Below are 25,504 nucleotides of genomic sequence, written 5' to 3' on the forward strand. Positions count from 1 at the left end.
AAAGTGCACAGAGCGAGGAGAACACAGGGTGCCTTTCAGTTTAAAAATGTTTGGAAATATGTACAGCTTTGATACAATTTCACAGCATTCCGGACCCTCATGGCCACACTGAGCAACTACTGCCAACTTCCGGAGCCTTTGAGAGACTACACGATCGCAATCCGGTTGGCATTTAACCTAAGAAACGGTCAGGCACGGAGCTTCCCTACTCTAAGGGATTCACAAGGAGTCAAGTTTTTTTATTCATCCTTCTCCTCCTCTTCCTCCTCTTCTTCCTCCTCCTCCTCCTCTTCCTCTTCCTCTTCTACCTTTTTCCAGGCAACTTCAGCAGGACCCTTTGCACCACTGAACTTTCCTTTAGACTTATAGTCAGCCACATCCTTCTCATACTTCTCCTTCAGCTTCGCCGCCTTGGTGATGTACGGCTGCTTTTCACTGTCACTTAAATTATTCCACATCTCACCCAGCTTTTTGACAACATCACCAATAGAGATACCAGGCTTGATGGATTTGATCTTGGGGCGGACTTCAGAACAAAACAGGAAAAATCCAGACGGTGGTCTTTTGGGAGCGTTGGGGTCCTTTTTCTTCTTGCCTCCCTTCGCGGGTCCATAATCTTTCATCTCTTGGTCACAGCGAACTTTATCTGCCTTGGCCACTTCATCAAACTTACACTTCTCTTTCCCAGACATCGTCTTCCACCTCTCTGAGCACTTCTTGGAAAATTCTGCAAAATTGACAGGGACCTCGGGGTTCTTCTTCTTATGCTCCTCTCTGAAGGTCTGCACAAAGAAGGTGTATGCAGACATCTTGCCCTTTGGTTTCTTGGGGTCCCCCTTAGCCATCCTGACTGTACTGTTCGCGAGTCTCAGCATCAGATTCTTGAGGAGACCACACGTGGACCAGCAGTTGCTTCTATGCAAAAACACTCGGACATTCAGCTCTCTGTTGCCAACACCCCACGCAGAGATTGGTTACCTACCTTCTCTACTGATGGTGAAAAAGGTGAGATGGAGAGAGGGTAAGGGCCTCTTTCTTTCAAAAAAGAGAGTAATGGGTATTTGGAAACTATGAGATTAGAAGCTGAAGGGGCTATGTCTATTCATTCATTTATTCATTGACTCACCTTTTTATTTAACAAGGACTGAACCCAGGAGTTTGGCATGGGGCTGTATCACCAGTACTTTTTATTGTGGTGGGATTTTTGTTGTTGTTTTTTGCTTTTTTTTGGAACCAGGGATTGAATTCAGGCCCTTGCACTTAGCACTTATTCTACTGAGCTATCTCCCTGGCACCTGTATTTTTTATTTTTGAGAAAGAGTATTGCTAAGTCATTAAATTCTCCAGGATGGGTTTGAACTTTTGTCTGCTTCAACGTCCCAGGATTAAAGGTATTTGCTACTGTACCTGGCTGTGTGCACATTCTTATATTCCTAGTCCCTGGCACTCAGGAGAGCCTCAATAAATGTTTAACAAACAAATGAGCAAATAAGCTAACATATTAAGTTCAGGAGAATGAGAAAGCATGTGGAATAATGTTACCACTTTAATAAAAGATATCACCTTTGTTGAATCATTCTGTATAAAAAGGGGACAGACAGATACACAAGCACAAAAATATCAACTAGTTTTCTTTTGTTTTGTTTTGTTTTGTTTTGTTTTTTAGTAGTCCAGGCCGGTCTCAAATTCACAACAATCTTGCCTCAGCCTCCTGAGTGCTGGGATTACAGGCGTGCACCAGCAACTAATGTTTTTGATAATCACTAGTATCCCAGTTTAGGTCTAAATAAATTCAAAATGTAAGCAAATTCTTACCCAGCTTGTATTAATGTCTACTTGCTGTTAACTAATAATGCCACTTTGAGTAACCTCCTTAATCTCCCTGAGGTCAATGTTCTTATCTACAAAACAAAGATAATCCTGCACTTTTCAAATATAAGATGCCATATTACAAAACACACACCACTATTTATGTGGATTTTATACTGTGCAAACCACAAATTACCTCCAAAGCACATCTCAAAACATTTATTAGGGGTCCGGGGAGATGGCTCAGTGGAATAAGTGCTTCCCTGGCAAACGCATGGGCCTGAGTTCAATCCCCAGTTCCGCAAAAAAAAAAAAAAAAAATTTACTATATCGCACAAGTTCTCGGAGTCCCCAGTTTAGGAGTGGCTGGGCAGGATGACTATGGCTTAGGGCTTTTGGATAGATCAAGCATCCTGAGGCTCAGCTGGTGCTGGAGGATGGATTCCCAGATAGCTCCCCAACATGGCTGTTAAGAGTCTTTCGAGAAGTTTGCCCAAGGGTCCCTGTGACGTGGCAGTGAGTAACGTAAGTGGGGCAGGGTTGGAGCAGAAGCCCAGCTTTGAAAGTGACACTCCACGGTTTACCATGTGTTTATTGGTCACAGAGACCAACCCTGATGCATTGTGGGAGGGGACTACATAACAACAGAAACACAGGCAGTAGGATCATGGTGGCCATCTTGGAGGCTGACTGCCACAAGTTGTCAACAAGAGAAAGAAACCCAGACAGCTAAACCAGGGTAATGCTTCCTTATTCCCTGCAATTATTTTCGTGCTATATTTGTCACACCTCTATTTCTTAATGCTTTCACTTCTTGGGGCCTTGTTGATTCTGGAGGGACTGACCCCCAAGGGCAGTGTTAGGGTTTGTTAATTCCTAGGGATAAAAGCACTCTTCCACCAAGGCTTTCATAGAATTATAGGAATGAATCAGAGCTCACACTCTCAACCATCTGTTCAGGGGCCTTCTTCCTGGATCCAATCACCTCAGGGCCAGGTACCAGACTGCTGGGGACAATTTCTATACCCCAGAGCCCACCAGAACTGTTCAGGTTTACACTGCTTGTCCATTCTTTCCTGTATACACCACAATAAAAGCTCCTGTTTATGTTTTCTCTCACTCTCTTCAAATAGGCCAGATGCTTCTGGTGGGGCCCTGTGGGGCCATTCTAAGCGACAAGCTTCTTCCATCATTGACCATCATTTATGTCTTAGACCTGGTAAGGACAAATCCCAGGACCCTTAAAACATATTTTTTCAAATAGTATAGTAGGCCTTTTTTATATTTTGAGGACTGCTGAAGAACTCCCAGTTTCATCAGCATGTCCTACATGAGCTCATTTCATCTTTTCCTGTATTGGATCACCTGTACCTGGGAGCATATCAGCTCCTGCTCAAAGTCAGCAGCAAGTTTCTGACAAATCGATTCGCACCTCCATGATTAATCCTCTGCTTTGCAGGAATTGGTCACACTAGGCCTCTCACTGCATCAAACCTTCCTTTTTTTTCTGAGGGGTGGGACTGTTTCTCCTTCATCTTGTTGCCTCATTGGGGGTTTAATCCTCAATCCTTTTGTACCCATCTCAGCATGTCAGTAAAATGCCATTTCCTAGAAGGTGTCTGTGGTCCTTCATTTGACAAGCATGTGCTACACCATGCTGCACAAGGGATGGCCTCGTGTTCACCCCTCCAACAGAAAATGCATGCTTCACAAATGTTAGCATCAACCCACTAGGCCCAGGCTCTGCACCTTTCTGAGTGCAAGATAACTTCTTGCTCTAATACCACATCCTAGCACAGCCTTGTGGAACACCCGCAGCACCTACCATCACATTACTCGCAGCAATGCTGGCAATGGGAAGAGCAGGTCCAGTGTGCACTGCACAAGCTATGAGGACAGTTACATCATAACTGCGGCCTAGCTGGCACTGATAAGACACCAGTGTGAAGACACAGTCCAAGTTTTAGAAACTGCGTCTCAGAACTGATGACGTGCCAATACGTTCCTACGTAAACTGCCTAGCATGGCTCGGAGCTATCAACAAAATTCATCAACACCATGATGCCAAACCCTGAGCAAATGAAGCTCCCTTCAACCAATGAGTTAGGCCACAGAGGGTGAGGAGTATTCCAGTTGTCTCAGCCTTGAGTAGGTGCAGACAGAGGCCCCGGCAGAGCCTGTCTTTAGTGGGTGCTTAGGGATTGGGCCTGAAGATGGGTCGAGGTTACGTCACTTGGTCACCAGGAATTGAAGTACTAGTGGGGTTTTAAGCCATATCTGAGAAAATAAAGAAACGGGAAGCTCCCATACTGGGTGAAAGGAAGACCACTAGCATTTATTGAGAACTTACTATCTAAAGGGTTTTAAGGGGCTGGAGAGATGGCTCAGTGGTCTAAAGCACCTACTTAGAACAAGCTTAGCAAAGCACAGGGACCGCGGTTCAATCCCCAGCACCACATGCCAGCCAGCCCCGCCCCCTGGTGGGCTGAGCTGGCCACACACACACATAAATAAATAAATAAATAAATAAATAAATAAAATTTTAAAAAAAGGGTTTTAATACTTATTTTGTGCTCACATCAACCCTGCGATGTAGACAAAATCGATTCCTGTTTTACAGAGGAGAAATAGACTCAGTTATGAGCAAGTCCATAGTTACAGCTGTAGTGGACAGGACCAGGGCATGCACTAGACCTCGCACCCAAGCCAGAGCTGTGCCCATAATTCTGTGAGGCCGCCACACATAAAGCCCAGTCCTGCTGTGCATCTCTCTGCCTCCTACAAGGGTAATCAAATGTTGTGTGATGGCAACAGCCTTTAGAATTTTCCTTTTTAAACCACAGAGGGTTATAGTCATAAAGGGGATATATTGAGCAAATTAATGTTGTAAACAAAATTGCCCCTGGAACATCAAAATCACTTAATATGCTCAATTGCTTTCCAAGCATGCTTCGCAGAGGACCGTTATGCTGATTACCAATAATTATAATCTACTCATTAAAGAATGTCCCTAAGGGCTTCTACAATAGAACACTTCATTGCCAAATTTAAGTTACTCTGTGTACTCGAAAATAATGAAGCTACCAGTCTTTTAAAAATTATCTAATTTAGGCTTTTCACTCATTTATACTGTGCTGTGTGAGGACTCTGAATGAAAAGAGATTTGCTATATGTAAATGGAGCCCCTCTCTCAAAGGCCCAGCGTGGCCATGCTCTAGTACTGACAGAAAGCCGTCTGCACAGGAGGGAAGTGAGGAGGGCTCAGGGAATTCAGATACCAAAGACGCAGTCCCTGAAGTCTGCTTCTGTTTTGCTTAAACATTTTGGTTCCAAAGAACCTGCTTCCCCAAAGATTCTTGAAATTCATTAGGCACTTGTGGAGAGAAGATACCAGATTGTACTGAGAGTCGTCTTAAATCCTTTAGGAATAAAACACATAAGCACACGTAGGTGTTGAAAACTTAACACAGGTCAAAGATGCACTGGGCTGAGTGCTAATCTCCCATTTTGGTAAAATTTGCACAATTACAAGAAATTCTCAGGCCAAGCCAGGAGTGGTGGCCCATGCTGTAATCTCAGCACTTGGGAAGCTGAGGCAGGAGGATGGTCACAAGTTTGAACTCTATAGAGTGAGTTCACAGCCTAAGACCCTATCTCAATGCCCTCTTCCCCACCAAAAAAAGACCACTCAGGACAACTCGAGCATGGCTGCAAGAGGCTACAGGACTGTCAGGAATCATACAGAGACCTAACAGGAGCCCTAGCATTATTGGGCTTCATGGAAACTCTCTCCAACACTGGAAGGTTGAATTAAGAGATGGACAAAAACTACATTTTCTGTGGAATGTTGAGGACAGAAACTTCTCCAATGTCGGTTATGGAAAAACAGGACACAGAGGTGAAAACACATAGACAACTCTTGTGATGAGTTTTGCTGTGAAGAAATGGACAGTCACTGAAAACAAGGGAGAGTCCCCAGAAGGAAGCAGCAGACGCAACGTCTTAGAGCAGCTGTGGCAAGCACACAGCACGCAGGCCGCAGGGTGCTGTTTCTACCACTGAAAGCCCTGAAAGGTCAGCCATCACTCATCAGCATGCTAATGGGGATGACCTGTCACAAGCGAGGCCATGCAGGAAAGAAAAATAATCCTAGGAACAAAGTTTATAGAAGTTTTTGAAACATCAAAAGGAGACAGAATTCAGTGACCAGGTAGAGGGTGTGGTGCTTCAGAGAGGCAGGGATATTTTATTCCCTGGAATAGGAGGGAAGGCAGGAAACAGATACAAATGCAAGTCACACAGTCAGCTTTACATTGCCAAGACAAAATATCACGGTTAAAGAAGAGCTTATCTTGGGCTCAGGAGGTCAGTCCACAGGCAGGGGCTCCCAGGCAGAAACACAGTGGAAGCGTATGGTGAAAAAAAGCTGCTCAACCGAGGGCAATTGGGAAGCAGGGAGCCAAAAAGAAAGGGGGCAGGGACCAGACACAGCGCCCGAGCCGAGCCCCCAGCCCACTTCTTCCCATGAGGCTCCACCTCCTACTGGCCCATTCAACTGATGTGAGCTCATCAGTGGGATAACTCATCTGGGTTATGGGTTGGGGCCTCTTCATCCAACTACCTCTCCAGGAGTCTCTTGACCCAACCAAGATGACAGTTACGACCAACAGGCACACACAGTAAAGAAAGGGAAAATAATTCTCTAATTATTTCTATTTCTGCCCAAAAGGAGGTGACAAGGTGACCAGCTGAGAAGAGCGATTTCAGGAAGCAGGAAAGTAAATGGACCAGAAGCATGTGTGCCCATCACAGGTCTGCACTCAAGAATTTAAGCACAGATGTGGCTTGTCTGCAGCAACTTTCAGGTGTTCTCAGACATGCAGAGCTGTGGTCCTTCCAAATGGGTGTGATGGAGGCAGAGCAGCAAGGAAGTCAAGGAAGACTGCAAGGGGGACACAGAGTAAGCCACGCCCCCTAAGACAAGGAAAGGGGGTGGCCCTGAGGGTGGGGGATGGCTGACCTGGAAGCTACTGTCCCAGTAAGAGCTGCGCTGCGAGCAAGGGAAAGGGTGCTGGGTGGCAGAGATGACAGGAGATGGAAGCTGTGACCGGGGCAATGTGAGACTAAGGTAGAAGGAAGCACAAATTAAGTCTCAGAGAGGGTAAGGAAGTCAGCTGGCTGACTGTTAGGGTTTCTGTCTGGTTGTCCCCCCAAAGCCTCATGCAGTCATGGAGCAGACTTCTAGATTTTGTGATTAACTCATGATAAAATGCTGGGATTGTGGGTGTACTATTCCCAGCCTGGGGTGGCTAGCCTGAACACTACTTAAGGGAGACGACCTTGCTCTCTGTAGCATTGTTGCTGTTACTCCTCCCTTTCGCTCTTGCTGTTTTGCTGCCCTCTGCCATGTGCCAGCCTGCCTTGGAGCCAGCTGTATATAGACTGAGGCCTCCAGTAACAGTGAGCTAAATAAACCTTTCCTTCCTTCATTTTCAGTGTTGGCTATCTGTCCCAGCAACGAGAAAAGGAACCAAGACACCGATATACAGCTCTTGAGCAGAAGGGCCAGAATTCACTGGGGCCCAAGGAACCTCGCCACTTTGCCAAGTCTTGAGGTACTTACTGAGGCAAAGCATTTTATACAGGGAAAAGCTGCTTGTGACAAAACTCCTGTGACAATGAGAGGTACAGTGATATTAGTACACAGTTAGGCCCCCAAGCTTGGGAACCCCGCATGTGCTGTGACCTTTAGAGTATTTCATCCTCTTGAGGGCCAGTGACAGGGCCCAAGCCCTCCTGTTCTGTGTGTGACCACCTGACTCATTTGCCCTCCTTGTTCCACTGTCTTCCCTTCAGAACCAATTCTCCACACTGCGGACAGTCACCTCTGTGAACTTCCCGTGCACACCACCGCCCTACATGATCTCCCCTCAGCCTGCCTGTTGGGCACATCTCCCTGCCCCTCCCTCAAGCCCAGCTGATCCTACGGCCTTATTAGATTATCCACCACAGCTGACCTGTGGTCCTGTTCATGCTTCTGTGCCTTTGTGAGCCGCTCCTTTAAACAGCCTCAAACTGGTTGACACAACACACTCCCCTTCACCCAGATGCAGTGTCGCTTCCCTGGGATACCCCTCCTTCTTTGCCTCACCTTCATCTCCCTCCAGTGCACTCAGTCACTAGTAGAGCTTTTACCAAGTTGTATTACGATGATCACTTTAGCATCCTAACCGTGTCTACCTGACTCATAGCAGACTCTCAACTCTGGCACTTCAGGCTGAGAGAATGGATTTAGCTGTTCAACACTGAAGAGAATGAAATTAGCTAAACTATTTTTGTGGGGCTCAGCATCTTATAGCACACCTTCTGCTCCCAAAGGAAGTTGGAACAATGGAGGGAATAAGGCACCCAGCTGTCTGCATCCACAGCTCCTTTCACAGCCTACTCTGGAACCCAACAACTCAAAGCTGCCTCCAAAGGCTGATGTTGCTAAACAAGCTCACTACATACACTGCTGGAGGATTCATTATGCTGATGAGACATCAACAGTCTGACAAGCCCCCTGGAAGGGACTGCTTGAGAGTGGAACAAAAGAATGAGGGCTGAAGGCCAGCAGGTATCTGCAGGACAGCTGTGACAGCTGAGGCAGCCCAGGACAACTGGCCTGATCTCTTTAGGGACACCTGGAGCTTGGCAGCTCCCCCTACTCACAGGACGGTACGTGCTACACAGTGCTTGTCTCTGCTATGGCCGGAGAGGGCTGTTCCATCTTCCACCTGCCCGACACAGATGGTGCCGACTCGCGCATGCTTCCACATGAGACTGTGCAATTACTCCATGCTCCCCCAGCTGTGACAATTACCAGGCGAAAACCCTCGGGAAGGGAACAATCGTGGCAGATAACTGTCATTCATGCTGGCACTCCCCACTCAGTGCTCTCAGGAGCAGCTGCCGTCTCTTCCAGTCCTGCTTGGAACCCAAGTACTCAAAAAGCATCAGTGTGACAGAAACTTGAGAGAGTCACCAAATGGGTATACTTTAGTAAGAAAATACCAAGACTTTAATTTTTTCTTATAAAGATAGCCCTGCTTAGTGGGTGAGAAAAGAGGAGGACATACACAGCTCTCGTGTGTCAAGGAGATTTACCTGCTTCTGGCTGCAAACCAGAACGCCGCGGAAGTGCGATGAAGGAGGCAAAGGCATAATACTTTTATCTCCACGGCAGTACAATGCTAAATAAACAAAAATGAAGTGGATTTAATTAATGCTGAGCATTCCCACAGGGAAAGACAAGAGGACCTTAAAGTGACCGACAGTAGTTCTTGTTACAATACAAGTCCCATTAGGTCGAGCCCCTCGCTCCTTTCTCTGGTAGGCCAGGCTGGAACCACAGGGTGGGCAAGGAGTACTTCTGCCCAAGTCCACGGAGACAAGAAGCGAGCAAAGTCCTGCGAGGGCAGTCAGGCTGGCTATGATGAGGCCCCTACGTGCAGCAGTGCCGCATGTGGAAGTTGACAACATACTCTGCATTAGTCCTCTGTACAGAAATGGCAAAAGGCTCAAAAGGATGAAAGGTGAAGGCAACTAGGCGCCGCACTGTGTGGTTGATGGGGCGGCCCAGCAAGCCGGCCTGGATCTCAAACTTGAGCAGCCCAGAGTCCCGGGCATAGAACCTAAACAGAGAAAGGAGACAGAAAGACAGCATAGGTTGATATTCATCACCACCTTTAAATCTGAACAGCAGGGGATGCGGTGATTCATTATTATCCTAAGCGTTCATGTAGCAGCCCTGAGTTTCCAAAACTCAATCACCTCAGAACATCAGTTCACTTTAAGCTGTGATTATGAAGCTGCAGCATGCTGTCCTGTGCCACTGATCACTGCTCTTTCCCCAGACAACCCCTTAATTGTACCCTAAGTCACAACCTCCTCCCTTCAGCGCGCTCCTGCCTAATGAGCGTGCGGGCCACGGCAAGAAATGAGAAACCACTCCCAGGTCGAAGGCATGTGTACAATTTAAAATTTCCAGATAGTCACATTTTAAAAAGTCTAAAAACTGATGAAATTGTTAAAACATATTTTATTTAATCCAATATATCCAAAATATTATTTCAACTTAAAATCAGTATATATATATATATATACATATATATACATATATACATATATATACATATATACATATATATATATATATATATATATATATATATATATATATATATATATATATATATATATATATATATATTTTTTTTTTTCCTGGTACCAGGGATCAAACACAGGATCCTATGTTTGCCAGGCAAGCACTTACTCCACTGAGCTATCTCCCCATCCCATCAGTATAAAAATATTAATGAGCTATTTTACCTATTTATTTTTTTTTTTTACTAAATGTCTGAGATCCGATGTGACACTCACACATACCTCAACCCTGACTCCTCTCATGTTAAGTGTCCCGCAGCCATGTGGGGCAAGTGGCCACCACACAGGACTGTGTGGCTCGAGGTCCACCTCTATTAGTCTTCACATTTAAGAGTAATTTCTCAGGGCCGGGGAGATGGCTCAGTAGAATAAGCCCTTCCCTGGCAAGAGCAAGGGCCTGAGTTCAATCCCTGGTTCCACCAAAAAAAAAAAAAAAAAAAGTTATTTCTTTGTAGGCTCTTTTACACTTAGCAAAACAAAACACTATCCCTTTTAATTTTTCATCTAACACAGTGAGACTACAGATACTTCCATGCATCCCCCTCCTTTCTCATATGCAAAATAAAGGAGCTGTGGCTGGAGGAGCCAGAGTGAGCAGCAGGCGGGGGCTGAACCAGGGCAAGTTCTAGGATGTGAGCAGCCCTGAACTACACAGCTCTGCAGCTTCCCTTCTGGAAAACAAATATATAAGGAAATAATCAAATCATCTTATTCCTCAAATTCCCATCAACAGAATTTGAACTAAATGAAGTGGCAGCATGATTACAAGTGACTATAAAAAGCTGGGCATAATACCACACAGCCACAGTCCCTGGGGCTTGGAAGACTGGGGCATGAGAATCGCTTGACCTCACAGGTTTGAGACCAGCCTAGTCATAGAGTCAGACCCATTTTAAGGAGAAAAAAATATGGCTACCATTGCATTCATTCAAATGTAAAACTCCATAAAAAGTAAATGATCAGTAACAGGCAAATGGTTAAGTACATTATGGCACATCTACTTAATGAGATAATATACCATTATTAGGTCTTTAATTGTGAAAATAACATTACAGGGCTGGAGAGATGGCTCAGTGGTCTAAAGCACCTACTTGAATCAAGCTTGGCGAAGCACAGGGACCACGGTTCGATCCCCAGCACCACATGCCAGCCAGCCCCGCCCCCTGGTGGGCTGAGCTGGCCACACACACACACAATAAATAAATGTAATAAATAAAAATAAATATTAAAAAAAAAAAAAAAAAAAAAGAAAATAACATTACAAAATGGAAAAATGTTTATATAGTAAAAGCAGGGTACCAACGATGATACTAAGCATAATTACAACTGTATAAATGTATAAACAGACATACTGACAAAGACGTACATAATGAAAGGGCTAGAGTAACAGCATTACCTCTTCAAATGCCTTTAATATACCTACATTTTGTATTTAAATTAAAGCAAGAATTACAGGAAAGCCCCCTTTAGTCATAGGTTAAAGGTATTGCTAGATGTGTTATTGAGGCTTCTCTTTTCAAATGAGCAGGCAGGAAACTCATGTAGGACAGAAATGTATCTCAGATGAGGCCCATTATGTGCTTTTACGTGTAAAAAGCACCCTCGCCCGCCCCGCACAGTTGTGGACACGCAAGGGCTGGGCATTTCAGAGGACTTGATTGCGCTTCTAAGCCCCCGCATGCAGGGCTGGGAGTTGAGAAATACAGGACACGCTGGGCAGAGTCCTGAGCACGGGGACACCAAGGGACGAACAACAACCTCACTGCATGGAAAATAAAAGGAAAGCAGAACCCAGAGAACAAACAAGACTTCAGGGAACAGGGATCAAACACCATTCCCAAAACTCTAATTAGATTCTGTGAATTAATATTTACAAGATAGCATTCAAAGGTGAAAACTGACTATTTGATAGTATTAGTAAGTTTTGATTAATTTTCTCAAAATGAAATGATATGTTAAGGGTTTGTTTTTTGTTTTCTTTTTTTTAAGACAGGGTCTGTATGGTTCAAAGTGGCCCTGAGCTATGTAGCCCAGGCTGGCCTCGACTCACGGCAATCCTCCTGCCTCATCCTCCAGACTGCTGGGATTACATGGATGCGCCACCATGCCTGGCCAGTTAGGGGATTTTTTGTTGCTTTTCTTTAGGTACTGGGGATGTAAAACCCTAGATTTTATTTATTTACATTTTTGCTTTTCTTGTTTGTTTCTTGAGACAGAGTCTTGCTAAGTTACCCTAGCTAGAGTTAAACCTGAGACACTCCTACCTCAGCCTCTCACCATGCTGAGAGTTTTCAGTACATGTTATTACATTTTGTTACTGCACTTTAAAGCTCTTGTCCATTATACAGACCTATTTATTTATCCAGTTGTTTATTTATTTATTTTTTTGAGACAGAATCTCACTATGCAGTTTGGGTTGGGCCTGACTCACTGCCTAGCCCTGGCTGGCCTCGAATCCATGATAACCCTCCTGCCTCCGCCTTGAGTGCAGGGCTGACAGGCATACAGCACCACACCCGGCTTATATTATTTAATGCAAAGTGAAGTTGAATGATGAGAGACGTCTGCTCTAAAGAGCCAAACATCAGTTTCTGTGTGCTTAGGGTTCCAGGAATACAAGCCTCTCCCCTAGGAAACCCCAATAACGACAGGGGTGCCACTTTCTCCTCCTCACAGCTGGCACAGTGTGGGTTCCAGATGTGAGACGGGGGTCTGCAAACAACTGGACTAAGGACTGACAGGTTGGCCCCCAGGTCCCAGAGGGTAACTCAGTAGCCTATACTCCATCTCTCCAAGAGAGGAAGCACAGTCTCGCCTAATTCTGCCTGCTTTTCAAGTTATCTCTAATACCTTTTCTACTAAATAACATGAGGGATAAAACAATTGAGTCAGGGCCAGCCAGATAGCTCAGTTCACTAAAGCACCTGCTTCAGCAGAACACAGCGGCCAGGGTTCAATCCCTGGCCTGCTGTGCTGGCCCCACCTGCCCCTGGGGCATGCTGAGACTCAGCTGAGACTCAACTGAGACTGGGTGTTGTGGAGCTTGCCTGCAATCCCAGTGCTTAGGAGGATAAAAACAGGAGAATCACTGTGAGTCCAATCTAAATAGTGAGACCCTATATACCCTGTAGAGCCTATCCTAAATTCATAAAAAAAAAAAAAAAATAGTTGAGTCAGATATCACAGTGAAGTCACTACTACAAAACTATTATGCAATGGTGTTAGATTATTAATAATGGGAAAGTACTATTTCTTTTCCTTGATACCTTTAAAAGGAGAAAATAACTGTCTGAATGAGATGTTCTAATGAGAAGCAAAGAGCAGAAATTATTTTCTGAGACTAGTATCAGTGACCAGAGCACCCACCACATCACAGAGATGACCCGCCCTTTTGGGCTACCCCAGGACGTGGTGGAGACAGCCCCATGAATGCCGTCTGGGAAGGGAGGTGAAAAAGCAGGCCACCCCGAGGAGCCCATGCACAGGCTGCAGCAGGCGCGGTGACACGGTACCTGATAGGATGGTCTCCACAGGTCTTGGGTCGCTCCATGACTGACACCCACTTGTCATCATAGCTGAAGAGGGACAAGTCCAGGTAGGGGCTGCCGCTGTAAGACTGGGCACTGATGGGGAGCTGACCCAGCAGTCGGCGCACCGCCTCCGTGTGCCCGCCATACTTGGCATTTATAATCGTGTCTTTGAACCTAAAACGAAGCACCCATGAGGAAGGCCTTTTCTGCAGCTACCTGGGAGTTTAAATTGAAATGTGTATCTAAACACCACTTGTTCTGTAAGCAAATATTAACTTTAAGTATTGAATAAAGACAGAACTCTTTCATAATATCGGAGTGTAGGTAGCTATAGACCCGCTTCAAAGGCAAGAAACAGAGATTTTTTTTTTTTTTTTCCCCAGAACCAGGGATCAAACTCAGGCCCTTGTGCTTGCCAGGCAAGCGCTTATTCCACTGAACCATCTCCCTGGTAAAGGCAAGAAAGAGAAATATGAACATCAAATCACTGTAGAGAAATTTAAGACAAGCGTAGCTGGTCAATTATTGTACTTTTTTTTTTTCTGGTAACAGCTCAATTAGGAAAAGAAGTGAAATAGCAGACTGAACTAGGAAGGAGTAAAGGAGCACAGGGAATCTGGAGCAGAAGCCACCTCTCTGACTTCTCCTGGGAGCTGTGAAGAGCCGCCTTCCCCAAACCCTTGGACAAACTACTCACTGTGCATTTAGAAACCAGCTACTCACACAGAACTGCAGCAACACCAGTGTCGGAAAGAACAGCAGCAGACACCAAGCCACAGAGCTCACAACTAACCTACTGACTACTCATCAGAAGAAAGCCCTCGGACAGGCAGACAAATCTCGGCACATAGCCCATCCTCTCTTGTCTAAAACAAAACTTTTAAAACCTAATGTTTTATTTATTTTTTTTTAAAGTAATGGTTTTGAATCTTTTTTAAAAATTTATTTATTTTACTTATTTATGTGTGTGTATGTGTGTGTGTGTGTGTGTGGCCAGCTCAGCCCACCTGGGGGTGGGGCTGGCTGGCATGTGGTGCTGGGGGATTGACCCGCAGTCCCTGTGCTTTGCTAAGCTAGATTTTTTAAGTAGGTGCTTTAGACCACTGAGCCATCTCACCAGCCCTAATGTTTTATTTAAAAAAGAAAAAATCTACCATTTGCAAAGATTAAATGGTAGCAGGAAAAGCAAAATGATAACAGCAAGCAAAGTGGGCTATATAATTCTGCTTATAAGATCAAAAACACAAAACAAAAACTTAAAAAGAAAAAAGAGGACTGCCAAAAACGTTAAGATGTTAACATCAATGTTTGTGTAAAAAAGATTTTGGGGTTTTCCTCCCCCTTTTCTGCTTCCTCATACTTTCAAGAAATGATGAACTTTTCACTGTGATGTGTTTAGTGATCAGCTGTGAAAATACCTAAGAGAGGGGCTGGGGAGATGGCTCAGTAGAATAAGCACTTCCCTGGCAAGCACAAGGGCCTGAGTTCAATGCCCAGTTTCACCAAAAAAAAAAAAAAAAAAAGAAAGAAAAGAAAAGACCTAAGAGTGAGAGCGGGCTTCCATGCTCCACAGGCGACCCAAACCCACCTCCCGCAAGCACTGGACGGCTCGGCCGCTCTGGAAGTTAGCGCTTTCAGAAAACTTGCGTTTCTTCCCCTTTGTTTTCCTATTGCTCTTTCTGGAATTAGTCACACACTGGCTTTTATGGACAGATCTTCTTAATTTTGTATTTCTTTTAGTCTGTTTTCATATAGAGTTGCTCAAATATATCTAACACATTGTAGGTTTCCAAGAGCTTCTTTCTCCTAGAATGTTCCTGTCCTTACCTTGTGAGTCATTTCAGCAAGTGGAGCTTTGCCTCTCTATTCTTTGTTCCCTTATTCTGATTAGTCTCAGTCTCTTCAGATAAAGACTTTTCCTTCTCATCCTCAGTGTCATCTTTAAAACTTTTGCATACACAAGGATTCATTTTCTTTTTAATCGAAAAGATTACTTTTGATTAAAGATTCAGCAATTGGGCCATGTGTTCACAAAAAAAAATTTTTTTTTACTTATATATACACACTATTTTTAACAACGCAAAGTATAAAGGGTTGATAGCAAACAAAATACATTAGGATAAATTTTTGTGAGTGTGACAGTGATAGATGAATTTGAATATATGAAGAAACAATGTAAAATTTCCAATATAACAGGAACAATTTGCTCTGTATTTTCTATATCCAATAATTTGAACACCAAACTACCTTGGTATGTAGATGTATTGCCTATATTTTAAACAGTGTTGTAATATTTTTATGGCTCTGGGGATTAAGCATTAATTTTATTTTTAAATGTCAATGTTTAATATACATGAAAAACAGCATCTTTACAACCTCTTAAAATCGGTAATAATAGTTCAAAAACTTGAGAGTTCTGTTTAAAAATATCTGAGGGAATCTATAGTTCTTCAGAATCCTCTGGTAGTATGAAGCAAAATTCTCTCTGACAACCCAGAACTGGAATATGCAAGCTTTCTCTTTAGCCTTCATGTTCTCCTCAGGGTTAGCGTCTTGCCTTTAATTCAGTGTTCCAAAATACCTTTCAGAAACAGTTGTGTCCAAGTCCTTCACTCATTCAGCAGACACCTATGCACTCCTCCCGTAAGACAGAGCCTGGCCTCAGGGTTACAGACGCGGAAGTGAATGCAGCAAATGCCACCACTTGCCTTTGTGGAGTGTGCCTCCACTCCTAACTCGATCCTCGCCATCACCCTCACCAGAGAAAAAGAAAAAGGAGAACAAGGGCGGGGGAGGGAGAAGCAGAAGAAGGAGAAAGAAGAATTCATTCCATAATGAAAAAAGCAAGATCTGAGCCATGTTCTACTGTCACAAATTCTATCCTCAACAGAGATAATAAGGCAGATGTATGCATACCAGAGACAAAGGAAAAGCAAATCAGTGATCTGAGTACCCATATTCTCCTATTCCAGGCTAAATCAGTGATGCAGCACATTAACATATCTCTGTGTGACTGCTCTTCCGCACAGCAGGAATGCTTAATCTGATTCATCCATCCACTGGGGTCCAGCCCATCTCTGGACCCAGATTAAGGCTAGAACAATTCAGGTATGTGAACCCTAAGAAAGCCCCTCTTAACCAGAGCACAACTTAGCCCAGCAGAACCATTCCTTTCCCAGTAAGGTCCTAAGCTAACTGGAGAAGCTCTGGTTCAAAAAGAGGACCTTGGTGACTGGCACTGTCTACTTAGAGTGGTCCAGGTATTTTGTGAAAGAATTCCACATGTCATTATCTGATAGTCTCTTCTTTGGGTTGGTCTGTTTTCCTAGAGAAAAATCTGTCCTGCCTGGGGCTCTAAGCTTTGGTGCAAAGTATAAAGGGTTGATAGCCAACAAAATACATTAGGATAAATTTCTGTGAGTGTGACAGTGATAGATGAATTTGAATATATGAAGAAACAATGTAAAATTTCCAATATAACAGGAACAATTTGAGAGACTTGCCCTGTAAATGTCACTTTTTTTTTAATGTATTTAGTACAGGTTCTATGGGGTCTACAGGATCTCACTACATGGATCAGACTCAGTAATCCTCCTGTTTTCAGCCTTCCAAGCATTGGGATTACAGGGGCATGCCAGCACACCAGTCTCAAATCACTGCTTCAGTGCTCCCTGGGGGCGGAGCTGGCATGACAGGCCCGGGGATCAAACTCCCCCTGCTGCGCTCTGCCTAAGCAGGTACTTTAATCCACTGAGCTCTCTGGCCAGCCCTTGTCACTTTCATTTAATTCCTGTGTTTAGCATGATGTTTCTCATTCCACTCTCAGCTTTGTTTCATGAACCTGGTTCAATCTGCTGAAGGAATAAACTTGCAGTCCTTTGTGTAGGAGGAGAAGGGACAGTTGTTCGGCTATTATAGGTCTAGAAGAGCAATCTAAAGAATCTGATACTTTTAAGAACTTACAAACCCTCCTGATTTCAGCCCGGCTCACAGGTACCTTTAGGGGTACCCAGGCCTCCAAGGTTCTGATCCTTTCCACAGGTCTCTGGCTTATGTGTAGAGGGCCATCTGGATGACTCTCCTTTAAAAAAGAACAATTATCTCCATTTTGGCCATACCTGGCCCTACTTCCATGTAGGACTTTTCTGTGAGGCTAGACCCCAAGGAGTGACCATGGCCACTAGGACAGGCATGATTGAAGCAAACAGTGATATCACTATTTCAGGCTGGGCACAACCTGGTCAAGGGCAAGAAGGCCACTGACCACGAACAAAGGGAAAGAGTCAGGTTTATAGACTAACAGAGGTTTGGAAAGGGCCCTTTGCTGGGTCGGACACCTCTGGTGGGAAGCACCTGGGGGAAGTACAAGATGACAGAGGCATTCTGATGACATACCAAGTGGCATTCTATAGAATTATAGGGTTTCCTGTAAGCCTGAGAACCAGGCCTAGGAGCCATCCAGATAGATTTATTTTAGTCTCTCAGGCTAAGTGAGGGGGCTGTCCTATTTGAACAGACTGGTGTGTTTAAGGTTTTACACTTCAGGTTGGGATGGGTCTACTTGTGAGAACCCAATATTTCCCTTGTCCCCTCAGTGGGCTTTCAGCAACACCCACTGGTGCAGCCAAGGTGTTGATGTGCATTCCCACACTGTCACAGTCACTCATCACTGAACCACGTCCATCTTAATGAATTATTAAAACCTGGGTTTGGCCTCAGGTCAGGGCTTTTATTTCAGTTAGCCATCACCCTAGCTGGTCTTAGGCCCCCTAATATGCCTTAGTCTCTTTATTCTCACCATGGGTTGAGAAGTGATAAATGGGCACTAACACTAGAATTCACTAACTTTTTCATGGGATTACAAATGTAAACTTCCTGGACCCCAAGGAGGTCAGAAGGGCTTTCTATACTTATGCAAGGCAGGCTTATTTCTTGATGACCAAATCCTGCAGCCTCGGTGTGCTATCATCTGTTGGCTTTTCAGCTTCCGCAACTTTATTAAAAGCTCATGTCGCCATGTGTCTCCTCTCTCATTTTCTTTACCTCTGGAGGTGCGGGTCTTTTATTCCTTTATTGTCATTTTAATGGACTTTGCAAAAGAACAGACAAAAGCGTGTTCAACATATATTTAACAAAAAATTCTAACTCATTTCCTCACTCTCTGAATTAAGTATTTAAGTGTTCGACAATACGCCACTAAGGACTAACCAATAAACAGACACAGTATCTTTCTGCAGCTCTTATATGGTCTAGAAAGAACCCAATATACAAATAATTTCATTCCACAAGTGTGAAGAGACATACTTTCAGGATGACAAAAGGGGCTGGGTACAGTAACAGGCAGAGCTGACCAGGGCCAGGTGCGCAGGGAGAAAAAGAGGAAGGGTCTTGGAGGAAACAGCTATAGCCCTGACCCCAACAATTTAAAAAAAAAAAAAAAAATTTAAGTTACAACTGCTAAGCCAGAAAGAAGAGCTTCAAACAAAAGGTCCTGAGTTCAATTCCCAGTGGCACAATAAATAAATAAATAAAGTAATAGAATCAGAAAGAAGAGCTTACCGGCGCTGGATCTGCCTTGCAAAGTTGTTGCTAGAGGCTGAGCACGGAAACTGGACTTCACTGTGCAGAGTAGCATTGCGGAACAGGTCGCAGAAGTTCTCGAAGAGCTCCAAAAGCTCATCTGACGTATTCTCAAACACAGCGATCACCTCAGTTGTCACCATATTGTACACCACAAAGAAAGAAGCCTGCAGAAGAAAAGCAAGTGTGGCTTAAAATCCATGCCGCCCACATAAACCGAGTGAGTACCTCTGCCTTAGACACAGGATGGAAGCATGGCTCCTGGTGGCCCTGGGACGGGAAGCATCAGCGGCTTTATCTGTAGAGAGTCTCAATGCTGACAGATTTGCCATTGTTTCTGTCTTGCTTACCAAACTGGATAGCACATATGTATAAAAAGATGTTCAACCCTTCAATTCAAACTGTGCAAATTCAGTATTTTTCCTTCCAAGCATTTATTCTTTACTTGCTCCTCACCCCATCCTGAGACTTTTTTTAAAAATACACTTTTTTTTAAAATGCCAGATTTAATTTTCTTTCCTGCTGAGAAAGTGATTTGCAGCCTGGGGCTGCCAGTTGGCAAATGATTTTCTCTTGTATGTGTACAGTTGAAAGTTCAATTTAGGGGTATTTATTTTTCCCTCTTAATATTTCTAACATGCAGAGAGACGTCTTAAGTACATTGTGTGCTAAAACCGCTCAGGCAAGTTGTGTCCACGCAGGGTACTGCTGCTGAACAAATGAAAAATCAGAGAAGCATTTTCCATTCTTTCTTCATAAATGTTCTTCCAGTCCAGGGCATTGGTAAAATACATTTGATATTTGGAGCAATTAAGATCAGAAGGGGAACCTGAAAAGCATTCAGATGCCATAGGTGGCAGAGGTACCGCTTTTTCTGAATGGGCCCTGGGGTGACAGCCCTCTTCCTTTAAACCTCCAATGCTCTGCTCCACCTAACAGGAAGCCCCAGGAACCCCTAGTCTTTATCACAGTGAATACAGTAGTGTGAACTATTCTGCAAGTGCTCAACAGGTCTCTAGAAGTTTTCAGAATACTAGGATTAGTACTTCGCCCTCATCTGATTGAATTTAAGTCTCCATTACCAATTTCTGGAGCCTCTTGGCCACCTGTTGCATTAGTAATTAGTCCTTCGCAGAGCTCCTATTTCATAGCTTTTGCAGTCACCTGGAAATTAAATTTGGCTTGAAATTTAAAAAGCTAGAAAGCAACCTGAGAATACCACCCATAATGTCCCCAAGGCTTTGTGCTTAGATGCACTTTTTACACATCGACCTTGTTGAAACCTATCAAATTCAACTGAGTGAGGCGCAAAGAGGCCAACAGGGGCAGAGAGATTGAGTTTAAGTTACAAACTCAGCGACTAAAGGACAGAGCTTTAGTAGTATTTCTAGCTACGACTCATAATAGCTACCAGAAAAAATGTCATCTGTTAGCAAAGGACAAAAGGATAATCAAGTGCAGCCATCACGGACAACTTACTCCATTTAAAAAAACAATGGTAATTATAGCTCAAACCTAAATACAAATTGACTCATGTCCTCTCTATGGTCCCAGACAGGGTTTAATTGTATTATGGTTTCACTGAGATTTCTCATGATTGTGTGAATATGAAATTACACAAACATTTACCAGCCTTGCCTCCAAGACAGACTGGGAAATGAAGAACAGAAAGGGAGATTTTTTTTTTTTTTTTTTTTTTTTTGTGGAACTGGGGATTGAATTCAGGTCCTCGTGCCTACCAGGGAAATGCTTATTCCACTGAGCCATCTTCCCAGTCCCTTGGGACAGATTTTTAAAGGACTTTCTCTTCTGCATTTGAGCATTCATCCTCATCGCCAGCACCCCAGCAGCCAGCTCAATGAACAGAGTCGTACAAAATCAAGGTAGATTACTCAAAGTGGTCAAGCTTTGGCCTTGACCACTGAGAATGCTGCCCAGAAGAAAGACAGTATCAGTCATACAGGTGATGGACACACACCAATGGCTTGAGGTTGGCCTTCCACCTGTCCAGATCAATGTACGTGGTCAGAGAAAAATGAAGCTTATTTTAAGTCGGGGCCCTAGGACACCAACTTTAGACTATATAAAATGTGTACTCCTGACAGGTAGACTCAGGGCACCAGAAAACCTCCCCACCTCCAAGGAAATAAAGAACACAGAGCAGGAGAATGCTCCCCATACCTGAGATGGATCTGTGACCCGCAGCGTGACCACATCCTCACTGGTGTACTTGATGAAGAGATGGTTTTCGTCCAGAAGCTGCATTTTCCACATGCGCAGCTGCCGCAGCTGGTCAAAATATTGAAAGAAACGCCTCTTGGCCATTGCGCTGCCATCCTGTTCCGCCCGGCGCCATAGGTAAACCAGCAGCCGGTGTTTCAGGGAGTTGATGAATGGATCCCTGAAAGGGTTGGCCATGCCTGTCTGACTGTCCCGCTGTACCTCAGGGAAGACAGCTGACACAGTGAGCAGGTCATCCTCATAGCAGAAGCGGCCGATGGTCCGCACGTCAATGAAAGTGCCTTCAGGGGTCACCTGGAAGACATGGATGGTCTGCTGCTGCACAGACAAGATGGCCAGGATGTTTTTATACAAGTACAGCCCTTGGTTGTGTGACAGGACCACTTTATCGCACTTAAACGTGCGTGTATCACACAAGCGGCCAGTGTGAAGGTCAATGATGTGTAGGGAATAGTCCTCTAGTGGGGACCGTGGGTTTGGGGTCACTGACTCACTGTTTCGATATACTTCGTAGAAAGGAGGATGAGGCTCATCGGGGAGGTAGGCCGCAGAGCCCACAATGACACAGCGGCAGTCATCGGTGAAGAGGCTGCACTCCCGGTTCAGGTGCTCACCATTGGCCGCAACATTGGTAATGTGCAGCAAGACAAAAAAGCGTTCAAAGAGCCGGCCCCGGATGTTGACTGACCGCTGGTCATTGCCATTAGACAGGATTTCCCCCTCATATCCCTGCAGTAAGTCTTCTGCTGCCTGGCAGCCCTGGTACTCGTAGATTTCAAGGGAAGTCTGGTCAGAAGAGAAAGCAATAAAGTAGCGTCCATCAGGTGAAAATTTACGTAAGAAACAAGGTGGCTTTTCAACGTTGACAACTGTGAAGTTGGGGAAGACATTCTGGTGAAACACTCGGACTTGGTGCCAGTGGGTACCTGCCTTGCCTGAACTGATGCGCCGACGTTCCAGGCGGTGAATGACATTCTGGTTTTGGATTCTTCGAGGTTTGATGGTGGAAACATGATGATCCATGATCACATTTCTACATGAAAAGCACAGTACAAGATATATATATATTTTCTCTCTTTTTTATATCCTGACCCTAGGACTCTCAACTTGATAGTTGATAGTAACCAGCATTTCTCCTTCACAAATTGTCAGGAAGTGGTGATGACTTTGTTTTCATTTGTTTGTTTGTTTGTTTGTTTAGTCTTTTTCAGTCAGGGTTCTGCTGTACATTTCAAGCTGACCTTGAGCTCACTTTGTAGCCCAAACTGGTCTCCACGTCCCAGAAATCCTGCTGTCTCAGCCTCCTGAGTGCTGAGATTACAGGCATACACCACTACTCCTGACAATGCTGACATTTCTAAGGCTAGAAACAGATAGGAGGAGAGGATGTAATTCACAAAGAATACTTTCCAAGTATGCTGAGATAACAGGACTGGTCAACAAACACACAAGTGCTGCACATTTGAAAAGCATAACAATTACATTCCATGTGCATTCATACAAACAAAAATATTTACTGGGCTATTGCGATGGCCAGATTGCTAATCTGCCTCTGAAGCAGTCCCTATCAAAATCCCAACATCACTTTTTGCAAAAATTGAAAAATTCATCCTAAAATTTATATAAAATCTTAAGAGACTCCAAATAATGTTAAAAAGTAACAACAGTGGAGGACTCTACTGCCTGATTTCAAAACATATTACCAAACCACAGTAATCTTAAAAGACTAGTACTGGCATAAATAGGCATAAGCCAATGGAACAGATACAGAGCTCAGGAAAACACTCACATATGTAATTAAATGGATGGTATCACTCAGCAAAGGATAGTTTTAAGAAATTTGTATATTCATTTGCAACACAATAAAGTTGGTACCTTCCACCATTTACAAACTCAAGATGCTGTACATCAGACCTTTTACTATAAAACTTTCAAAAGAAAACAGCAGGAAGCTTCATGACATTGGATTTGATGATTTTGTTTTTGAAACCAAAAAGCACAGGCAACAGTAAATAGACAAAAAGGAACACATCGAACTTTAAAACTTCTGTGCATCAAAAGATATACAGTATTCTCAACAGAGTGAAAAACAACTTACAGAACGACAGGAAGAATTTGCCAATTATACCGGCAAAGTACTTGAATGCGTACTTCTCCAAAGAGACACAAATGGCCACAAATGCAAATAACAGGATGCATTATCACTAATCATCAAAGAAATGTAAATCAAAACCACAATAGGGGCCGGGGAGATGGCTCAGTGGAATAAGCGCTTCCCTGGCAAGCGCAAGGACCTGAGTTCAATCCCCGGTTCCACCAAAAAAAACAAAAAACAAAACACACAATGAGGGGAGAGGATGTAGCCCCTCTAAGCTAGCACCTTCAGGCCAAATCTAGCCCACCTCCTCCACTTGTTTATTCGAGATGGGGGTCTCACTATGTTTCTCAGGCTGGCCTCAAACGTGTGATTCTATATGTGTGCCACCAAGCCCAGCTCCACCTGCTTGTTTTGGTAAATAAAATTTCATGTGAACACAGCCATACCCATTCACTTACCTACTGCCTACACCTGCTTTTGCCCTATGAAGGGAGAAATGCGCAGGTGAGACCAAGACTATCAGGCCCATTGCCTAAAATATTTCCCATCTGGCCCTTTACAGAAGTTCTTCTCTTGGCTTTACTAACCCCCATTTCACTTATCAGTTTAATCATCACTTCACGGGGGAATCGTCCTTCACATCTCCATTCTGTAAAATCCTAGTATAGAAACCACATCTCTCCTTCACCGGCTGTTCTATGTGCCTGTGTGGCTGTCGTGAGCCAGTGACAAGCTCTAGGGGTCCAGTACACAAACATTTTATTCTATATGTCCAGCAGGGTTTTGATACACAGCAAGCATCCCTTCTTAAGTGCTGGGCCTGAATCGGGGATCCACAGCCGCTTCACCCCAGCTCACGTCCTAACTTCTCAAACTGCAACTTAAGTGTCATTTCCTCCAGTAACGCTTATTTGCCCTCTATCTAAATCCAAACCCACCATTGTTTGTCTCCTCCACAGTAAATGTCACAATTTGTGTTTGTATTTTCACTTGCATGGTTGTGTTTAATGTTGGCGTCCCCTGCTAAACTGTACTCTCCACACAGGAAATAACTATGGCTACTTTGTTCACCTCGATGTTCTCAGATCTCAGCACTGGGCTGCCACACCGTACGCGGCTCGGGCACCTATGGAATGGAAGGAAGAAAGCGTGGCGGAATCGGGCCACTAACTCACTGTTTTTGCACCTATCCCTAAACCCCTTGCGATGGCTTCTAGAAAGAGGAAAGGATGCCAAGGGGCGGACATACACGCCCAAGGGGGCGCCCCCGGAAAGAAAAGCCTGGGGCGGAGCCTCGATGGGACCAGAACAGTGAGGGATGACGGGGGATCGCGGGGCCTGGATGTCATGCGGGGAGGAGCGTCTGACCGGCTTGGAGGCTGGGCCAAAAAGGATAGGTCCTCACCTGTCAGGTCCTGGCTCAAGGGGCCGGGGCGAGGGACACCCCAGCCTATTCCATGCGCACCTCCCCCGGCCCCGCCCCCGCCATGAATTGAGACCCCGGCGCCTGCAGCTCCCGGCCCCTGCTTCCGCTAGATACCGGAAGTGCTGAGCAGCGAGAGGGGAAGTAGGGGAGAGCGCGGCACCGCTCAGCTGCGGGATGTTGCAGCGCCACCTAGCGGCCGGAGGAGGCGTGAACCAATCGAGGTTACAAAGGAAAGATTAACCCGCTATTCTAACCTGGGCATCACTGTAATCTCTTATGTCTGCACCTGCAGGGCACATTTGCAAAACCATGCAAGAGAATTAGTTTTTCAATCTGTGATTCAGTGCTCCGTACTTATCAGCTAAAAAACCATCTCTCTGTTGTCTTCTAGATGGCGAGGGCCTTTTGTGTGTAGACTGTATTTATCATATTACTGAATGCTGAGTGCCCAGCCTAGTTGCTGGCACGTATTAGATGTGCAGTGAAAATTCCTTTCACTAAAAAAGGATACAAAGGAAAGATCATTTTGTATTTATATATACAAAATAGTTAAGATAAATTTAAAGCTACTTTCGCTTAATTCAATGAGAAGAAAGAGGTGTACTAACAGTGTTT

General features: G+C 44.5%; 1 protein-coding gene and 1 pseudogene across 4 annotated transcripts; both read right to left on the reverse strand.

Moving 5' to 3' along the window:
* Positions 1 to 239: 239 nt before the first annotated feature.
* On the reverse strand, positions 240 to 845 carry LOC101592580 (annotated as a pseudogene).
* Positions 846 to 8,873: 8,028 nt separating this feature from the next.
* Det1 (DET1, COP1 ubiquitin ligase partner) lies at positions 8,874 to 25,026 on the reverse strand. Of its 4 annotated transcripts, XM_023710224.1 has the most exons (6): positions 24,869 to 24,949; positions 22,296 to 22,398; positions 21,306 to 22,151; positions 19,104 to 19,291; positions 13,527 to 13,718; positions 8,874 to 9,482 (listed from the first exon to the last, which is right to left on the reverse strand). In XM_023710224.1, exons 2-6 carry the CDS (start codon positions 22,386 to 22,388, stop codon positions 9,293 to 9,295), a joined length of 1,509 nt encoding a protein of 502 aa, XP_023565992.1. In that variant the 5' UTR covers positions 22,389 to 22,398; positions 24,869 to 24,949; the 3' UTR covers positions 8,874 to 9,292. The 4 variants fall into 4 exon arrangements, with proteins under 4 accessions (XP_023565992.1, XP_004623342.1, XP_023565979.1 ...); XM_004623285.2 differs by having other exon boundaries at positions 21,306 to 22,398; positions 24,869 to 25,026; XM_023710211.1 differs by lacking the exon at positions 24,869 to 24,949 and adding an exon at positions 24,535 to 24,823 and having other exon boundaries at positions 21,306 to 22,398.
* Positions 25,027 to 25,504: the final 478 nt, after the last annotated feature.

This window comes from Octodon degus, unplaced genomic scaffold, assembly GCF_000260255.1.
Source record: "Octodon degus isolate 3935 unplaced genomic scaffold, OctDeg1.0 scaffold00002, whole genome shotgun sequence".
NCBI lineage: Eukaryota > Metazoa > Chordata > Mammalia > Rodentia > Octodontidae > Octodon > Octodon degus.

Excerpts from the sequence above, each read along its gene's own strand:
- Det1 (XM_004623285.2), bottom strand. The coding sequence starts at position 22,388 with ATGGATCATCATGTTTCCACCATCAAACCTCGAAGAATCCAAAACCAG. Across the intron at positions 19,292-21,305 it reads GGGTCACAGATCCATCTCAG|GCTTCTTTCTTTGTGGTGTA; the intron begins GTATGGGGAGCA and ends TTTCTTCTGCAG. Across the intron at positions 13,719-19,103 it reads GCAAGGCAGATCCAGCGCCG|GTTCAAAGACACGATTATAA; the intron begins GTAAGCTCTTCT and ends GCTTCGTTTTAG.